The 19,988-nt window shown below is 44.3% G+C and overlaps 2 protein-coding genes across 4 annotated transcripts in view; one reads left to right on the top strand and one right to left on the bottom strand.

Annotated features, from left to right (window-relative positions):
• cdh23 (cadherin-related 23) overlaps positions 1-19,988 on the top strand; it is a 415,870-nt gene that overhangs the window by 277,492 nt on the left and 118,390 nt on the right. The window contains exons 28-36 of one of the 3 annotated variants that reach the window (XM_062463257.1): positions 3,704-3,764; positions 4,072-4,220; positions 5,469-5,604; positions 6,193-6,581; positions 7,148-7,249; positions 7,720-7,869; positions 8,020-8,148; positions 8,405-8,533; positions 8,772-8,999. In XM_062463257.1, coding sequence (XP_062319241.1) covers positions 3,704-3,764; positions 4,072-4,220; positions 5,469-5,604; positions 6,193-6,581; positions 7,148-7,249; positions 7,720-7,869; positions 8,020-8,148; positions 8,405-8,533; positions 8,772-8,999 — 1,473 coding nt within the window. Of the gene's footprint in view, positions 1-3,703; positions 3,765-4,071; positions 4,221-5,468; positions 5,605-6,192; positions 6,582-7,147; positions 7,250-7,347; positions 7,385-7,719; positions 7,870-8,019; positions 8,149-8,404; positions 8,534-8,771; positions 9,000-19,988 lie in introns of those variants that run through there. The other 2 variants (XM_062463258.1, XM_062463259.1) reach the window with 2 other exon arrangements.
• Positions 10,831-19,950, bottom strand: vsir (V-set immunoregulatory receptor). The gene is made up of 7 exons (XM_062463295.1): positions 19,661-19,950; positions 14,633-15,040; positions 14,373-14,423; positions 13,997-14,107; positions 13,759-13,786; positions 13,275-13,450; positions 10,831-12,321 (listed from the first exon to the last, which is right to left on the bottom strand). Exons 1-7 carry the CDS (start codon positions 19,758-19,760, stop codon positions 12,284-12,286), a joined length of 912 nt encoding a protein of 303 aa, XP_062319279.1. The 5' UTR covers positions 19,761-19,950; the 3' UTR covers positions 10,831-12,283.

The following is a 19,988-nucleotide window of genomic DNA, read 5'->3' as shown; positions in this document are numbered from 1 at the left end:
TCCTAGAGCTGAGATGGTACAGTCTGCTGTGTAACACCCTATTCATCACTCACCAGACTGACCCCCCACTCTCTTTTCTCCCGCCCCCTCTCTCTTCCTCTTTCTCCTCTCCTCTCCACATCTCTTTATAAAGCTAATGAGACTAAAGCAGGGCCCCTCTTCATGGAGGGTGTGTGTGCATATGGTGTAGTCATGTTGTGTTTGTGTGTGTGTTTGTACATGCAATGTATGTTCGAGGTGGGGGGGTTGTCTGTTTGACTTAGACGATGTGTGTGCTTGGGTAGATTGGTGTCTGTGATGATCACTGTGCTGGTTGGATGTTTGTGCGTTTGTGGATGTTAGTACATGCAAATGTATGTGTTTTTAATTACATGTTTTTTCCAAGCATACCCACAGGTGTATCTCTAAGTTATCTAACTCCTGGCTGCACTCAGTATTATATCATGGAACCATCTCAGAATGGACCATGGAGCCTGGCTGTCTGTAGTCTGTTTGTGTCTCTGTCTTTTGCTGGCTGCCAGCCTGCCTGTCACAGAGACAGGGAGAGAAAGAGAGGGATAGACCAGGAGAGAGGAGTGTAAACAGGGGCAAGAGAGGGATGGGAGATAGGAAATATATAAGAGATAATTAGAAAAAGAAAGAAAGAGGGGGGGATAGAGAAAAATCATGGCAGAAAGAGAGAACGAGAGCTATTGAGAGAGACCGAAATAAAGAGTGATAGAGAGAGACAGATAGAGTTGTGGAATGGTAGCCAGGTTGTATTGGGGTTGTTGTGGTAGCAAGCTCCAGAGGGGTCTGTGATTGTCTGAGTCAGGGTTGATAATGATGGTGATGATGATAAGCCTTTGGTTTGGTTCAGAGTATTTTGTAGTGTGTCCATGTGTTTGAGTGTGTTAGTCTAATATGATCATAATGTGCTCCATCTAGTCAAATTGGGCATTGTTATATATGAGTATGCTTTGTTAAAGCTTTGAGGGTGTGAGTCTGCACGTGCCTAATTGTTCCATCCCTTTGTTCGTGTGTGTGTGTAAGGTATTTATTTGTGTGTGTAGCTACTTATTAAGTCCTGGGGGGTATTCCAGAAAGTGGGTTTAGTGAAAACTCTGAGTTGGGTAACCCTGAGAACTCTAGGTTTTCCGTTCCAGAAAGAGAGGTAACGCAAACTGTGGGTCAGTGTCCATGGTAACTGACTCTGTGAACCTAACCTGCTTTTGCATAACAAACTCTGCATTTCTACCTATCCCCTATCCTCTTTTTGAGCCCGATACAGTTGGCACACATGGGGTGTCCTTTCTTCCGTTCAACTAACCGATCTAAAAAATTTGAAAATTTGCTTAGCCTTATGTCTGGAGAGCATTATAAGACCGCGATTAGATGTTCTTTAAATCCCTCATGAATACGTTACCGTTTTCCGTCACTCCATAATTTATGTTTGCAACATTCTCGGCTCTTACATCGCTAATGTTACACAACGTGGACGTGCACTCAGAACTGACCAAATGCTTTTTGGCACAGAAATGAAGATAAATCATTGACATTTTATTTGGTCTTTTTTATTGCCTACAAATTGAAATCCAACAATGAGTATATATTGTTCCTACAATTAACATTAAATTCCACAGTTCCACATGCAGTAGTCAACATCTCTTAATCATCATAATCATCATCATTCTGTGATGATTCTGTTCAGGGTTCAGTGTTTCCTCTAGGATTTTTTTTTGCAGTGGGGGCAGGTCTGTCCGAACCCACCACCACCACCACCCCCCCCCCCCCCCCCCCCCGCCGAAACAAAGTTTGATTTCCCCTAAAGCAATAAGGTTAGGGTACTTAAAGAGACCTTCCACTCATAAAGTATGTTCTAAATGGCATAAATGCTGCCAATTAATAGACGTAACAACTTAATGTAAATGGTCAGTAGCCTATAGACCAATTATTTGTTTGTAAACATTCGGGATGCGCGCGCAGCATGGTGGCAGAAAACCGTGAAAATATAGCCTTTATAACGGCTCGAGAATTACACGGATTATACAAATAGTTCGATAGAAGAAAAAGACCAAAAAGGTCGAGGAGGACAGTCTATAAGAGAGAAAGTGATTCCCCATTGATCTGTCACATCAGAATTTTGATTTGGGGCACGAAAGTCTTGAAATTTGGATGAGAATGTCGCCCGGTAGACCGCATAGTATTACGCGGCAGCCAGCCATGTCTTCACTTCATGTCACAAAGTTCATAATTTTACAGTTTTACAGTCAAATCTACACAAACAAAAGTCGAGCAGAGTCAAGAGATATGGGAAATCTGCTTTTTGCACCTCAAATAGAAACGTGAGCAAAGGCAGCAATCGCACAGTTAAGCTACAGTTCTCAAGGACGCTCGCACCGTAGGGTTGCCAACCGTCCCGGGACATCCCGAATTATGTGTGATTTTGATTTGTCCCGTCAGGGACAGCTCCAGTCCTGTATTCCAATCACAGCCTCACCGGACAATAATAGGCTACTGTAAACGCGCCAAAACTCACGCAAACGTTGCTATGGGACACGGTTGTTGCTTGTTGGTGACAGTGTGTGTGAACTGGCCACTGGTGAGGTGAGCGTTATTGTGTGTCAAAAGGAGAAACTTGTAATAATTGCCTTGACTATTACTTTGAACAATACATCCAAGCGAGTAGCTATTAGTGGTTTGCCAAAATTACACTGATTGAGTAGGTTTATCATGGTATGGCTAATGAAAGCTTGCGATTTCCGTTATTGTTTTATCAGCTGTTGGTGCGCGAGCATGTGCGTGTGCACACCTGGAAGAAAGTGTCCCTCATTTGGGGTTGAGAAAGTTGGCAACCCTACACACACGCAATCTCAACTGCGGTCTGAAGCGTGTGTCCGTGCTATTCTCCGACATGCACTCTAACAATCACTGCTGATAGATGGCCTAAAATTTTGTACAGCCGTATTTCTGGTATTTTACCACCACGGCAAAATCAACATAGAGGAAACACTCGGGTTACTGCTACTACTAGTTGACATCACTAACTGATATTTACTTTGTATCATGTGAAATATAATTAAAACCAAGGTGATGAAGGCTACAATCAAGAGCTTATAGGCCTAAGCAAAATATGCCTTACCTGTTTGTAATATGTTTTTATATTTCATTTTAAGCTGCTGCCAAGTGCGCTTTGCGCCTGTGCGGGATGCACCTGCGTGAACAATCTATTTCATACATTCCACCACTTTTTCACCTGTAATATTAACAGACAGTGTGGTTAAATGTTCAATGTATGGACTGGCTACTCCATTCAAATGTATGCCCGCATTGACTCGGCCAGCAATTGTCTCTCACGCCAATTGTCTCTCCTTCGCTGCTACAGCCATGTGATTTTTTCCGGAATATGTGCTCAGATTCACCATAAACACGTATTAACACTTCTAACTGAAGTGGGGTGAAGTAGGAGGACGTTTTTTGTCACCGGGTGCCATGGTGGATTAGTATCGGAGTCCCATTGATGTTGGCTTTTTATAGTCCTCATGCACACGCTTAACTCAGAGTGGACATACTCAGAGTTGATGTAACTAATTCAAACAAGCTGTTTTGGAAGCGAAAAGTCAAAGTTCAGGGTTAGGCTTACAGTTTGTTAAAACCGCTTTCTGGAATACCCCCCCTGGTGAGTGCGTGTAAGATGTTTCTATGTGTATATGTGTGTATGCAGGTGCAGGCCACAGATGCAGACCAGGGAGATAATGGCAGGGTTCTCTACAGGATCCTTTCCGGTGAGTGTGACTTCTTCTTTCCTGTCTCACATGCGCTGGCGATGGGACTCTCCCATACACTGTGCTGAAGTAAACAACTTAAACACGGCAACACATGTAATACCATGTTCCATAACTTGACTTTCTGTCTCCCTTTTGTGAGTGTGTGTGTTTGTATGTCTTTGGTGGGTGGGTGTTTGCCTGAGTATGTTTCTTCATTTGTGTGTGTTTGTCTATGTGTGTGTGCTATGCATATATGTGTGTGCTTGCATATGTATGTATGTATGTATGTATGTATGTATGTATGTATGTATGTATGTATGTGCAGGCAACAGCAACAGTCAGTTCAGCATCAACCAGCTGACAGGCATGATAACACGGGGCCTCAGGAACCTGGACAGAGAGACTAGCAGCTCCCATGTGCTGGAGTTGGAGGCCTACAACAGTGACCAGGGCCCCATGAGGAGCTCAGTGCGGGTGAGGGGGGAGGGAGGGGGACAATGTTGAGGAGAGAGGAAAAAGGGCAAGAGTGGTGGGGGGGGGGGGTGGTGAGATGAGAGTATTGAGGGGAGGAGAGAATGAGGTGGAAGGGAGGGAGAGGGTGAAGTGACGGTGAGGAGAGAGGATAAGGAGGAAGAGTGGAAGAGGAGTGAGATGAGAGGAGTTAGAGACAAGGAGGAAGAGAGGAGAAGGGAAAAGAGAGGCAGGAGAGAGGGATTTTGGATCGAAAGGGGAGGTAATCGACTGGGAGTATATGGAGCATGAAATGTGGTTCTCTGGGAATCGTTGAACATTAGGACCTTCATCTTCCTTCATCGCTAAACAAATGTCCAGCTATTTGAACCCAGTGTGTATGTGCATGTCTGTGTGCACGTGCATGCATATGTATGCATGCACGTGCGTATATGTGCATGGGTGTGTACATGCAGTTTTGGGAAGGATACTATTTTGTTACAGAATACAGAATACATGCCCACAAATTTATTTTGTAACGTATTCCGTGACTCAATCTGAGTAATGTATTCTGAATACTTGGATTACTTGGATTACTTCCACCTTGAATTGCATTTTTAAAGTGTAGGAATGCAGCCATCAAATCCTGCTTACTAAACTGTGTTTCCCGATAACGATGGATCTTAGTTGTTACGAGAGTTCTCTACGAGCAAAATAACGAACCATCGTTATTTGTGCGTTATTTGTGCGTTTCCCGTTGTTACGAGAGTTCTCTACGAGCAAAATAACGAACCATCGTTATTTTTGCGTTTCCCGAAAATGCTTGTAAGGACAACCTTCGTACGTGTCTCTTAAGAACTACTTGAGAGTGGATGAGAGGCATGCTTTGGCCAACCATAGTACGTGAGTTTGCGTCCCCCGTGCATGTGATGGCCATGCATTGGCTTAGCCAATAGCATTGCAGAAGGAAAGAACGAGAGGCAATGACATGGGAGCGATAGATGTAGTTATGTTCGTACAGTGTAGAAACCACCAGATAGAAGTTTTCGGAAATACATGGAGTTGCCTTAATTTATTTAGAGTGAATAAACTCGTGAAACAAATAAGTATCGTAATGTAATCCATTGCTTTCAACAATGTAACTGTATTCTAAATACCAACTGTAACTGTAATGGAAAACAGTTACTCATAATTTGTATTCTGAATACGTAACGCCGGTACATGTATTCCGTTACTCCCCAACACTGTGTACATGTGTGTCGCCCCCTGCAGGTGATTGTGTATGTGGAGGATGCCAATGACGAGGTGCCCGTGTTCACCCAGCAGCAGTACAATCGTCTGGGCCTCCGAGAGACAGCGGGCATTGGAACCTCAGTCATTGTGGTGCGGGCTACAGACCCCGACACTGGTGGGTTTGTGTGTGTGTATGCGTGCGTGTTTGTGTGCACAACCTTCCTACTGATGGGGTGTGTGTGTGTGTGTACAAACTTCCCGTTCCTGTCCTCCACGTACACAATAACACACACATTTGACTTGTTGTTTCCATGGAGCTGGTATCTATAGTTCCATCCAGCTTTTGAAAATGAGATGCTCTGTAACTTCCTCTCTTCACTTCCTGTGTTCTGTGACGCTGCTTAAATATCCTGTGGGGGTGGTGTTCAATGTGACAGCCACTCTTCGGAAAGCAGGCCTTTCTTGTCACCCACAGCATTCACCTACAGCTCAGCATTACCAAACTTCTTTCATCTGGAGTACAGGATATGTGTACAAAGTTTGGTTTTCACAGCAGTGGCATACAACCACATGTTTCAGTAGTATGTTAAAAGCAAACATTGCAGTAAATGGGTTGCTGTGGTGACAAGAATAACGTTTCCAACTCATCTCAGTCTCCCCTCCCTCCTCCCCCTGCCCCCAACTCCTTTGACCCCCATCCATCCCAACACGCTCTTCATCGTTCCCCACCCGCCAAACCGATCCCCCTGCCTCGACTCCCCAGGTGACGGAGGTGCGGTGTCATACGCCCTGGTGTCCGGTTCGGACCGTAAATTTCAGGTGGACACAAGCACTGGGCTGCTGACCACGTTGGACTACCTGGATTACGAGACCAAGACCAGCTACCTGATGAACGTGTCGGCCATCGATCAAGCCCCACCCTTTCACCGAGGCTACTGCACCGTGTACGTGACGCTGCTCAATGAGCTGGACGAGGCCGTTGCCTTCTTCTCCGCTGGCTACGAGGTCTCACTGCGTGAGAACATCGCCACAGGAACCGAGTTGGTGCAGGTGCAGGCACAGTCAGCCGACAACCTGAACCAGCTGACCTACCGCTTTGACCCTGACACTTCGCCAGCTGCCCTGGCGCTATTCAAGATTGACAGTGTCACTGTAAGTTAAGGAGAATGGGGAGGGGGCAGAACATGGAGGAGGTTATGTTTATAGGTGACAGAGTTTCTGTCTTTGATCAACTCTCTTACCTTCCCTCTTCTCTTCTTTTTGTGATATTTTCCCTGTCTCCTTCCTGTTCCGTATGTGTGTGTCTGTGTGCATGTTCCCTCTGTTTATCCTGTTCTATCTGTGTCGGTGTTTTCTCTCTCCTTCCTGTTCCACCTGTGCGAGTGTTCATCTCTCCACTCTTTCATCTCTTGTGTAATTTGTTTTGATGAATTGCGAAATGAGCCCTAGTGTAATCAATTTTAACCTGCGCTTTGATATCTGGTTTATTTGAAGCTCTAACTATGTTATTTTGTTTATACTGTTTAGGTTGTGAGTGTGTGTCCTGTGCGTTTGGATAGGTTATTTGTTGTGTTTTAATGTATACTCTATGAAACCTTGGGAAGTCAAAGACAAATTTCCAGAAAGGGATGACAAAGTTGTATCTATCTTCTTACCCACCCACCCACCTACCTACCCACCCAACTATTCTGTTCTGTGTGTGTGTGTGTGTATCATAGGGTCGTATCACAGTGACAGGCTTGCTGGACAGAGAGAAGGGGGATCTCTACACCCTGACAGTGGTGGCTGATGACGGAGGACCCAAGAAGGACTCCACTGTGGTACTAGACCTCTCCAATATAATGCAATACTACTTCAACCGTACTCAGTGACTTGACAAATGATATGACCCTGTTATTTGCATCCCCTGATCTCCCAGATTCATGTTTCTGCTATCAAGCCATAGTTTTTTGTTGGTATGTTGGATCTGTATTAAGCATTTGATTCCATCCTTCTTCTTCTATCTTATTTTATGCTCTCCACATGGAATTGTAGAAGGTAAGATTAGGCTTTCAGGTTTAGGGCACTGTCTCCTAGGGTGTGTGTATAGAGTGTGTGTAAAATATTACAATTATTTCATATGAATATCATTATGACTAATTATTACATAAGGGATAAATAAACATTTACATTCTTTGAGACAGCTCATTCATCTACAATTCTGTTTATTCTTAAGTTATTAAATATGAATTTAAAAATTGAAGGTAAGTAGGACTTCATTGTCATTGGTCCATGTTTCACCATATGATAGGTGTCCATCACCATACTGGATGAGAATGATAACAGTCCAGAGTTTGACATCACATCTGATACGTCGGTTGGCATCCTAGAGAACACGCCCATCGGGAATAAAGTGGCGGTGGTTCTGGGGCGGGACAAGGATGCAGGGAACAACGGAATGGTGAGGAGAGAAGGAAGGCGGGAAAGGGGAGTTGGAGGAGAGGTATTGTGCTTCCCACCTGTCACTTTGAAGTGGTCATGTCTGCTTTTCCTTCCCCTTCCTTCTTTTTCTCTCTCTCCCGTTTTCTCTCTCTCTCTCTTTTTTCATCAGGTGAACTTTTCTCTGGTGGCAGGCAACATGCAGGATGTGTTTGAGATCCGAACAGTGAACCATACCTACGGAGAGATCTACGTCAACTCTGCTCTGGACAGAGAGACTGTGGACCGCTATCTACTCAAGGTCAGGCAGCACTCCAGGAACAGGCCCTACATACACCAGTATCTTACTTACACCTATAGGACTAACACACTACCTACACCTGTAGGACAGAAACTCTCTACCAACACCTGTACTTACTCTACCTTAAATACTCTACCTAAATACTCTCTAAATGTGTTTGTATGTGTAGAACTGTTTGTGGGAGTGCATGTGTGTATAAACATGTGTATAAATGTGTGTGTGTTGATAGGGATAGTTTAACACAGTGTTATTACAGGTGCGAGCGACGGACAGTGGCTCCCCTCCGCGTTTCTCAGACCGCTCTCTCACCATCAACATCCTGGATGTCAACGACAATACACCCATCATTGAAAACCAGCGGGGCTATAATGTCAGCGTCAACGAAGTGAGATGCATACACAAACAAACACGCATACACAACCACACACACAAAAACATACACACACACATATGCATACACCATAGGCAAACACACCTGCCTAAAATAGATATGCATACAGTTGCTTATGTCAGTTTGTGTCCAGTGCTTGCTATATTTGTGCTTTTGTTCATGTATGTGAATCAATGTGTCTGGTATGTGTGTATCTATGTGTCTTGTATACGTGTGCCTGTGTGTTTTGTAGAACGTAGGTGGCGGTACATCTGTCCTGCGCGTGGTGGCGATAGACCGTGACATCGGCCCCAACGCCATGCTCTTCTATTACATCACCTCGGGTAACCAGGACCTCACGTTCCGCATGGACCGCATGACTGGAGAGATGGTTACACGACCCTCCCCGCCCGACCGTGAGCGCCAGCAGGAGTACCGGCTAACTGTCAGTGTGGAGGACGACGGCACGCCGCCACTATCAGTAAGATGACAAACCAGCAATGTTGTGATGTCATAGTGTTTGTTATATGATGTTATGATGTCATAGTATTTGTTAATATAGGAAGGGGAAGATGTTGTGTCTCAAGCTTAATTTATACTTATGTCACTGACACTTTTGAAATGGTCGCCGACAAAAAAAAAACAATGTAACGGTAAAATAATTCAGTTGACGTCATCCTTCTATGTCAGTACATCAAGTGTCAACGTTCGCGTGACACTTGATGTACTGACATAGAAGGATGACGTCAACTGAATTATTTTACCGTTACATTGTTAACGCTTTGTAGGTGATCGATCAGAGAAAATGGCTGTAGCGAATTTTGAGATGGAGAAAGTGAGTACATTAGAAAAGGAGGGTTGGGGCGAGGGAGAGAGAGGGTTTGGAAGATTAAGAAAGCATGTCAGTGGAGGAGGAATTGGATTTAGAGGAGGAATTATTAACAGTATTGCTGTTAGCGAGAGAGCAGGGGAAAACAGCTGTTGAGTGCTTTCTGAAAATTCAAACAATGAAGTCAACGACGTGTGCCGTCTATCTAGCCAATCACACTTGCGCGACACTGTGACGACATCAGCGCCAGTAGAAATTTCTCCTGGTAGCCGACACTTCCAAGCGACGGTTAAAAGTGTCGACCATGACGTAATTTCTGTCGGCGACCATTTCAAAAGTGTCTGCGACCTAAGTATAAATTGGGCTTTAGTGTTGTTATATTAAGTTATGAAGACTGACAGTGTGTTTTTAAGTAAATCGTTCAACAGGCTATTACATGCCTGGTATAGGCTTGTTACTTCTACACAGCTAATGTTTGTGGTTGTCTGCTGTGAACTGAATTTGTTGAACTGGTCCTTCTCAGTCTGTCTTGACTAGATTAATTCCGGTATTGACACGGCTCCCCGTATTGCACCTGTCTCTTGGTCGACATCAGTACTGCAACCAATATAATTGTCAAGTGACGGCTGTCACTATCTTTTTTTATTTTTTTTTATAAATTATCATCAACGTTGTTTGAGATTCAGTTCAGCTACTATAAAGAAGTGTTAATCTGTGACCAAATCAGTTGACAACTGATTAACCATGAAGATCTCATCGCATGACAGCATTTACTGAGGTGAAAGATTTGAAGTGTAGGGTGCTGTAAGTGTGATATCCTGTGCTCTACTAGCTTACAACAGTGTCTGAGACAGAAAGCTCACCCGTATGCACAAAACAGGAAACCCACAGCTGCACTGCTGTAAACACAGAAAGAAGAAATATAACACAGATACTTCCTGTTAAGTTTTAAACCTTGCTGGATGAAAGGTCTTAACATGTTTTTCACCACACTGTTAGTGTGTGCATATACAGGTTATTTTACTTTGTTAGTGCTGTTTTTGTGGTAATTTTGCGAGGCATGTGTTTGGCTCTGGCCTTTTTATGATGTACTTGGACACTGCAGTACATTGTTGGTATATATAGATGAGTGTGACTCATGCAACCACTGAATGACACCATAGACTCTTTAGATATGCTCTGGGGACAGAGAATGTCCAGGGCCAGTTGTTCCCATCTTATTATCCTTCTCCTTACCCTTCACATTTCTCCTTCTCTCTCCCTTTCACTATCTTCTCTCCTCTTTCTCTCCCTCCTCGAACAGCAAGTCCCCAGTATTGCTTCATTACACTTCTGTTAGTACCAGCAGCTCTCTGGTGGCTGCCTTCTTGGAGGCTTCCAGGCAGACCACCCTTGAAGTTGACATAACAGCCTTCTGTCTGCTGGTCCAGTGATAGCACTGACAGCCTACAGTTTGCTGTATGACTAAAGCAGGACAAAGGGGTCTAAAAACTCAGATTTATTGTTAAATTTAGAATAAAGAATGTATAACACATACTGCTTTTATGTACTTTAAACAACAAATTATTTTATGCATTTCTTGAACGATGTTTACCCACCATAAGCATAAGTATAGTGTAAACCCAACATTTGCTAAAAACTTGCACACACATACACTGATACCAACCACACGCACAAAGTACGAATAAGCCACTGCATTTGATTAAACAAGAAACAAAAAAATCGACAAAGACAAAAAAGCGCTTTCATTTCACCCTGTCCCTTTGCAACATACTTTGTTTGGGATTCTCTGTTTTAGCACCCCTTATAGAAACGCCTGTCAACCAACTCCACCTGTCATTATCTTCCTAAATTAATTGCTACTCCAACCAGCCAACTGGTTGGCTGGATGGCAACATTAATTTTTTTATTAATTAGAAGGGACACACAATCAAAAATGATAAAGCCTTTATAAAAGTAATTTACATGTAAAAATAACATACGAACAATAACACATTTCTAGAAGGCTTAAAAAAAACACCTTGTCTTGAAACATGGTTGTCATTTTGGATGGCAGTGAAAGCTGTAGAAAGTTTGACAAATATGGGAGATTTCCACACCTAAGACCAGGCCCAGATCTTGAAACCATGCCTCCCTGTCTCCATATCTGGTAATGAGTGTGATGAGTATTAGCACATCTTTGAGTGAAGGGGGGTGCATGTTTCTAGGAAGGGATTGGATGTAAATGAGGTAGTGAAATACACTGAGGGAGAGCAATGTTGAGAAACTAGGATATCTTTGGTCCGGTTTGAAAACACAGGCCTGTTTGCTTTTTCCCCTGTGTTAAAGGATATGTTTATATCTCTGATACACTGGCACAGCTCTTCATGGATGCCTATGCTTGCCCAGAGGGCCATATTTGAACTAATAGATGGGGGGGATAACTGGACTAGATACTCTGAGGACTGCCATAGGGATTCTACAGGAGCTGCTTTGTGGGACCTTTAACCCCTACACACACACACACTCTCTCCACAGTCCTGGGACAGCCCAAGCAATCAGCTCTGTTACATCCAGTAACTGTCTGCAGCCAGACAGGCATGCTGCACATTTGGCCGGCCCCCACTGCACTGCTTCTCCTGCCTCTGGGTCTGGAATAAGGAGCAGGCTGGGGCCCAGAGAGGAGAGCTGTTTCAGCACAGAGGACCATGACACAGGCTGCAAGGGGGACATTGCTGTGGTGGCATGCTAGCAGTGAGGAGGAGGGAGTGGGGGGGAGTAAATGAGTAAAGGAGTAAATTTTAGGGATGAAAGGAGAGGAGAAGAAACTGAGAAGGAGGAGAAAGATGGATGAAAAAGGGGTAAGTTAGGGAGTAGGAGAGGAGAGTGGGAGGAAGGGGAACCACAGAGGTTGTTCTCGGTCAGAGTTCAGGGAGACAAGGCCCCGCCTTCCACCCTCACACTTGCAGGAAGGTTGGAGATTCTGGGATAGGATCTGGGGAGGGAGAGAGAAGCATTTCAATTAGACAGATAGTGGTATTTACTGCATTACTTACTAGCATGTGTATATATTGCTAAAGTTGGCCTGAAAAAAATAAGGGATGGTTGAAATGTGATTTTTACACATACTTCCCCTCTCTTAAACAAAGATATGCAGAGACACACACAAGTGCTTACTGACACATGCTTATGCATGTGCTCAAGCATACACACACAAACGTTTCTTGGAACAAGATGTGACTCAGTAGAAAGCAGAAGCAGAAAGCGGTTCTAAGCCAGTATTGTGACATATACAGTATGAGGAAACAGAAGAAATCTCATGAAGAAACACAAGTTGAAGTTCATTCGTAGAACTTGTCTGTGGATGCAGTATATCTTTTACATAAATAAGGAAAATTTGCTCTGATTGGGATGGATACATGGGCGTGCAATGCACAGGGTGTTAAATCAAGTGCACCTAGAAGTATCTGGCAGTGATTGGCCCAGGTGCGGTGGATATTAGTGTGTACACAGGTAGCTGTTAGACAGGCCTACAGTACCAGCAAACACACAATTCTTCTTGGAATGCATAGAATGTCTTTGCAAGTACCCTGGCCATAATAAAACTGTGGCCAGAGGATCCAGTACAAATCATCTGTGTGTGTGTGTTTTGGTGTGAATGGGGGTGTTATGGGTAGAGTACAGTCAGGGTAGCAGTGCAGAGAAACTCTGTCTTTTTAAGAGTGAAACTGGAGAGATGCTGCATACCAGCATCCTTATGTGTGTGGTGTGTGTATCTGTGTTTCTGGATATGTGTCAGTTCGGGCAGCCCCAGATTCAGGATGTTGCTCAGAACTGACAGGCATGGAAAAACATGCTTGTGTTAGATTACATTACATCAGAGTAACAGTGTCATAGAGAGAAAGAGTGTGTGTGTGCGTGCGAGTCTTTACACGGTATGTGTCTTACCCTGCACTGGGAAGAAGACGTCGCCGTGTGGGGGGGGAGAAAGCGGAGTTCCCGGTTCAGACAGCAGGTGGCGTCCAGACTCGGAGGACTGCCTGGTCATGATCTGAGACACGGTACGGGTCTTCACCTGGGGGGAGCCCCCCAGGAACATGGGGTTTTCATGGCCTAGGCCCTCGCTGAACACACACACACAGACAGGAGACACAGACACATGATGCATCCAAAATCAGCAACAGATATGATAAATAAAAGCTTAAATTGTATAAAAACATACAAAATCTACAAAATCACAAAATGTTGATACATCATAATTCAGGGTTATTGTCTCATTTTCTTACCTCCTGTTGTTGTTAATGACTAATAATGGTGCCTATCTGTGTATCTTATACATGTGGTAAACAGTTCTCTGCTGTGTTATTGTGGGACTGTGGGTTCCTGTGTATGACTGAGCTCAGCCCAGCTGTGTAGTCTGTGGTAAACTTACCTGTCCATTCTTACCAGCTCGTGTGCACCTGGGAGAGGGGAAAGGGAAACGGGCCTTTGTCAGATCTACTTTAAGCTTTTCCCTGTGTGTATGTGTGTGTTTCCCAGTTACACTAAGGAAGAGAATATCAGTCAAAGTACTACAACTAGGAGTTAATGAGACGTGAGTGTGTGTGCTTTCTACACAACCTTTATTTATGTTTGTACAGATTGTATGCGTGTGTGTGCATTAAACTCACGTCGACTGGATTGGGCATTCTGCCTCTGCTTGTAGACTAGGACAAGGATGACCGGCAGAGAGAAAATGCCCATGATGCATGCTGCTGTTGCCAGGCCTGCAGATACTGAACCTAAGGACAGAGCAGTGACATAAAACTAAGTTAACCTGATGATAGAAAACAAAATATTTTTAAGTTCTTGAGGTCTGTTTGATTTGTCTTACATTTTGCATTTGTGAAGTTGGACCATTGCTATTCATTGCAAAGGGTAGCATTTAACATGTGCACTACTACAAGTATTCAGCAGTGTTTACAAATAGTAATTGACCAAGTTGACACAAATGGTTGACAGTGTTGTATCTGCCGAAGGTCGAGGAGTGTATGGAAGGTTCTGTACCATCTTGTGGACGGGGATTCCAGTGAGTGCAGTTTGAAGAGCCAGGTCTTCCTGGAGAGGGAAGGTCACATCAGACTACTTGTTTTCCCCTCTTAGGAATTACACTGCACTGATCATCACACATTCACATACATGCAAAGTCATGCACATGACATCTCTCTCTCTCCATCTCTTTCTCTCTCTCTCTCTCTGCTCCCCCCAACACACACACACCCTCCCTATACACACACACACTCAAATTCCATGCTGTATGTCCTTACGTGGTGTGACAGTTAGCAGGACATGGCTGTGTGGTCTCTGGACCAGCTTCGTGTGTTCTAACTCCAGACTCTGACAGCAGTAACGCCCCTGGTCGCCTTGGGTGACGTTTTCAAGGGCCAACCAAATATAGTTCCCACCAAAACCGTGTTGGACTCCGGGGGGCAAGGCGTGGGAGTTGTTGCCTTGGCCATGGTTGGCCCCTGCGCCACGGGGATGCACCTTCTCGTGACAGTCATTATCCATGTGAGGGGTGAAGCGCCAGTGGTGGAGTAACTGGTCGCCGGGATGCTCTTTGGCACCTTTCTGGGCGCACACCAATCTGACGCTGGCACCCTCAGGGCAGGCATATGACATGTAGGGGGCAGAGACACTCATGCTGGAATGTCCTTGTGACATTGTGGCGTGGACTGCAGAGAAGGGAAGACAGAGTAGGTGGGGTGATGTTGGTGATGGGTTTGTTTGTGGTTTGGCAGGTTTGCTGAGTAAACAACTGTGTACTTGTTGATGAGCCAATAGTTTGAAGAAGATATTCAAAACATTGCAGAATCTAGAAAACCAGAGGTTTGTGATGACTGTTTCCAACCAGTTTGTTTCTAACTAGCACATCATAATTTTTGTCACAGTCTAGTATATTTTTTGGCATATTCTGCATCTGCATATTTCACTTCCTGTACTCTGTCTATTCATTTGCGGTTGGAGTGTAGACAGAGCGACATTGTACGTCTGCTGGCTAAACAAATTCACTCAACAGAGAGATAACTTAGAGATAAATAGAGAGAGAGAGGTAGAGACAGAAAGGGAGAAAGAGATATGGAGAGGGAAAGTGAGAGAGAGAGAGGGAAAGAGAGATACAGAGGGAGGGAGATAGAGAGGTAGACAGAAGCCCCTTTATACAGTCTGTTTAAGGCAGGATTGTTGTGCCTATATGGCCTTTAAAAAAAGTACAAACATGGAATGGCTATCATTGCATTAAGCCGGCAGCGGAGGTAGTCACAGCCAAATCGATGTCTGTAAAAGGGAGAGCCAGGATGATGGGACTACACACACTAGACGTATAGTAGTGTAGTATAGTGACTGGTCTTAAAATATTTCCAATTAGAGAGTTGCTTGTGGGATGTGTTTACTGTCAGTGGTGGATTATCAGTGGTGGCTGTTTTCACTGCTAAAAGCTGGGGTGGAGACGTGTGTCAGTGCAAGACATGTCTGCTTCTCATAAGGATCCTATCACACAAAACTTCAGTTCCCCAGTACCAGCTAATGCAGAAAGCCACTACAACTAACCTTACTATCAGCTTTGCCTCTCTTCAATACCTGTAACTACACAGACTCACACACAATACGAACTCACACACACACACAGACACACACACACACAGAGACACATACACACAGAGACACATACACTCACAGTATCACACTCTACCTGTCTTCACACCATGTTCAAAAGGCTTCTATCATCACGCAAGGTTGAAATCCAGAAGAGGGCCAGGTCACATGGTATCAAGTTCACACCAGCCCCCCTCCCCCATGTGCATGCAGTGCTAAACAGGAGTAACAGAGTAACACAACAAAGCCTCTCTCCACAGGGCATGCATGCTGAAACCATTACACACACATTCCCTGACCATTACACAAGCCCACAAAACATTGATTACACCAAGAAGCCTTACAACCACGAGCTGCATTATAATTATTCTCATGTAGGAGTATAAATTGACACAATCTGCAAGTGTGTGCATCTAAGTGTGTGTGTGTGAGGGAGAGAGGCCATGATGGTTTGCCCTATTTGTAGTTTGGTTTTACATCCGGCAAGGGGGCTTGCATTTGCACATGGTATGTGTCTTACCCTGCACTGGGAAGAAGACGTGGCCGTGTGTGGGGGGGGGAAAGCGGAGTTCCCGTTGGTGCATTGTTTGTGTGAGTATGTGCATGTCAGTGAGTGTGTGTGTGTTACTCAATTATGTGAAGGAGTCTGCAGGAGGCTTATGGTCCCGAGCCAAGGATTGAGGAGTGGACTTCCTTCCTGCTCGTCCAGGCATTCAAACGTATCTTACTCTCCTCAACCCTCTCTGGCTCCAACCGACACCCACCACCTCTGGGCTATTTCCTCTGCACTGAAAGCTGTACTGAAAGCTGGAAGCTTCCACGGGTGATCGTCCAGGGAAGCCTTCCTAGCCCAACAGCTGCATCAGGAAACATTATTGTTGTTATAGAGTTTAAAACTGTACACCACGACACTTCCAGATTAAAGTGTTTGGCCTATATGCAACACAATAGAAAATACAGTACGTGGCCAAGGTATAAACCTGGTGGTTGTGTGTGTGTTCATCCTGTGTGTGTGTGTGTGTGTGTGTGTATGTGTCTGTGTGATTGCACCTACTGTACTCAATGTATGCCAGGAAGAGCAATAGTAGATCCAGACAGTATTATGGAGTGAAACTGCGAACCCTGCGGCGTGTGTGTGTATTACAATGAACCGCTCTTCCGGCTCCTGTTTCACACCCTACCCCCCATCTAACCCCACCCAGCACATTACCCACCATTGTGTTCAGTTTCTCCCCCATTATCAACCTCCACACCCCCTACCACACATACACATACATACACTCTGGTAAGCCCCACCTCTTTGGAATACCACCTGTTATTAAAATACAGCTCCCACTCACCAGATTAAAAGTATTTAAAATCCAGGCTGCAATGTGTGTCCGAATTGTTATGATAGGAACTAGTTCCACTAGATTCTAACTGACTGATTTTCCCAATGCTGTGGATTATTTCACCACCCATGGTCACTTACTCACAACAGCAAGTGGTCATGGACACAGACTAAGGTTCTCACTGAAGTAGGAACAAACTTCTGTCCTCTATTTTATCATATCTTCTGTTGCTTGGTCCCCTCTCTGCATTTTATTTTAAATCTGTTGTTTTGTCTTTTCAGGGGACATCTCCTTATTTTCTATTCCCTTTTTTCTGTTCCGTTCCCCTTCTTTCCTCATCCCTTCTTCCTTCATATACTCACAGCAGAAACTGCATATCCTGCTGACATTAAAACGCTAGTGTTACGATTTATCCCCTCTCCCATGGTTCTCATCCTCCCTGACCAGCAGCCTCACCCAGCCAACAATCTTGCTGGGATGATTCAGAACACAGTCATGGTCATCAGTGGTCAATGTTTCCCTGGCCCCTAGAAGGAGGGAGGATGGGGAAAGAAGCCCAGGGTTGAAGTTGTGTTGCTGGGAAGGCCTCTAAAGGCATACGACTGTTTATCTATGGCAGCAGAGAGCAGGTGTTACAAGACCCATTGGAAAGCCAGATTAAATGATTGATGCCCCCATTCTGTTTTTCCACGTAGCTTGGATTCCATCGAATATTAAATTTAAACTGACATTTTGAACTGTTTTGAATGGGATACTGTATGGTTGGAACAGATATGGCCCTTGTGGATGAGCAGATCAGGATATCAGCCAACAACCAGGGGACTTAAAAATCATTTGCCCCTGTGGAAAACACAGGGAATTGATCAGTGCACATGCAGTGGAAAGAGAGAGGAAGAGAGAGAGAAAAGGGGAGAAATGCAAGAAAAATACAATAAATTAATAGAGAGACATAGCCTACAGACAGAAGGAAATACAAGCTATTGAGAGAAAGACAGACAGAATGAAAGAAAAGAAAATATCGACAGCGTCAGAGAGACAGGAGGAAGAGAGGAGTTTGCTCCCTGTGGAGCCAGCATCCGTAGTGTGTCAAGCCATTTGTGATGGCTCTTCTCTCTGACCAGGGTTTTGGTTTCCAACACTAAATGAGAACTGCCTGGAGAAGGTCTATACAGTGTGTCCTTGTCTGAAATCAGTCTTGCAGAGATGAAGCCTCACAGTAACCCCAAGTTAAAACCTTGATTTTATCCAGGGCTTGGAAGAAGGAAAGATAAAGATAAAACGGCTTGGTGTGTTCAGTGACGGCCATAAGACAGCATCTGCCTTCTGTCTGTTCCATAGACAACATACTTAATTTAGGTGTGTGTGTGTGTGTCTGTGCGTGCGTACCTCTGCGTGTAGTTCAAAATACATGCTGTTTTGTCTTTTTTTTTTTTTACACTTCAAGCAGAGCGTTATCTTCAGTCAGCTGTGAACCTATTAAGCGGCATCAGTTGACTGCTCTTTTTTCCGATTGCTTATAATTACACCCTTTTACTTTCTTATCTTTTGATCTTATCTTAAAATAAACAATACCTGTATGAACTACGAAATCCTAAACTGAGAACCCTTAATTCCAGTGCCATTTGAAGTGAATCACTCGGTGGGCCAGGGATAAAAATACAGCTGCCTTTCTTCACTACACGACAGGCGGACAGAAGGGTGGAGGTTAAACAAACTCTAGCGGAGCCTTCACCAGATGTTCTGTCTCAGAGCGGAACTCAAAACAACAACAAATGCCACTGGAAAAACTCGGTGTAGTGTTCTCTCTACGGGACACTGAGAGCCCCGTGAAGATGCTTTAAGAGTCTTTAGTAGGACAATGACTTTGGTGTAGCCTATGATTGAGTGCTGGTATGCTTATTTTGACATAGCGGCTCCCCGGGGCAAATCAGGCGATTATATTGGTCAAGAGCAGGACATTTTTAAAAAGCAGATGTTTGTTATCTTATATAGAGAAATATGTGTATATCACTGTAGCCTACCGCCGAAAGCCCATATTGTATAGAAGCAAACAAATTGCGCAATGACGTGTGGGCATTAACAGGTTGCAAACACATTCTAAAACGTATGAACCAATAATGTGCAATACTTAAATAACAAGACCGTTTCTCATATTATATATAATAAAAGTGAAACACGATGTCTAAGTATTGTTTTGTTGCACCACCCGGATTAAAGCAAACATATAATTCAAGGCGCCCAAACAGGATAATCAACTTTGTTAAACATTTTACAACACAAGCCCACACACGCCCTGACAGTAGTCTATACGGTTGACAAAAATGGTCACAGAGCAAAAATAACAGTAAAGCACTGGGTTGCCTGGCTTACCTTTAACCACGGTCATCAGGTGAAAGCATAACCAAAATGTTAATGCAAAACTTGGTGGTAACTCTTTGCTTCGATATAGTCCCGACGTCATTTTACTCATTTGAGAAAACTGGAAGTCTCCTCGGTTTACCTGGTCTTTACTGCCCCAGAATTCAGATTTTACGATTGACGTTTTTGGGCGTCACTTCGCTCACACTAACCTTAGCGACTTGAAGTCTCTGCGGGAAGATGAGACGTAAGCAAAGTGGGAACGCAACTTGATACAGTCTGACAAAAAAGTATTCTCGCCGCTGCTCCTCCCCCTCTTTCCCCTCCCGTATCTGTCTAT

This window comes from Osmerus eperlanus, chromosome 6 (assembly GCF_963692335.1).
Source record: "Osmerus eperlanus chromosome 6, fOsmEpe2.1, whole genome shotgun sequence".
In the NCBI taxonomy this organism is placed as follows: domain Eukaryota; kingdom Metazoa; phylum Chordata; class Actinopteri; order Osmeriformes; family Osmeridae; genus Osmerus; species Osmerus eperlanus.
The sequence above is the reverse complement of the archived record's forward strand: the minus strand, read 5'-3'. Positions and strand labels throughout refer to the sequence as shown.

Coding starts and splice junctions, on each gene's coding strand:
- vsir (XM_062463295.1), bottom strand. CDS start 19,760: ATGAGTAAAATGACGTCGGGACTATATCGAAGCAAAGAGTTACCACCA. Junction 15,041..19,660: donor CCTGATGACCGTGGTTAAAG/GTAAGCCAGGCA, acceptor CCTTCTCTGCAG/TCCACGCCACAATGTCACAA. Junction 12,322..13,274: donor CGTCTTCTTCCCAGTGCAGG/GTAAGACACATA, acceptor CTCCCTCCCCAG/ATCCTATCCCAGAATCTCCA.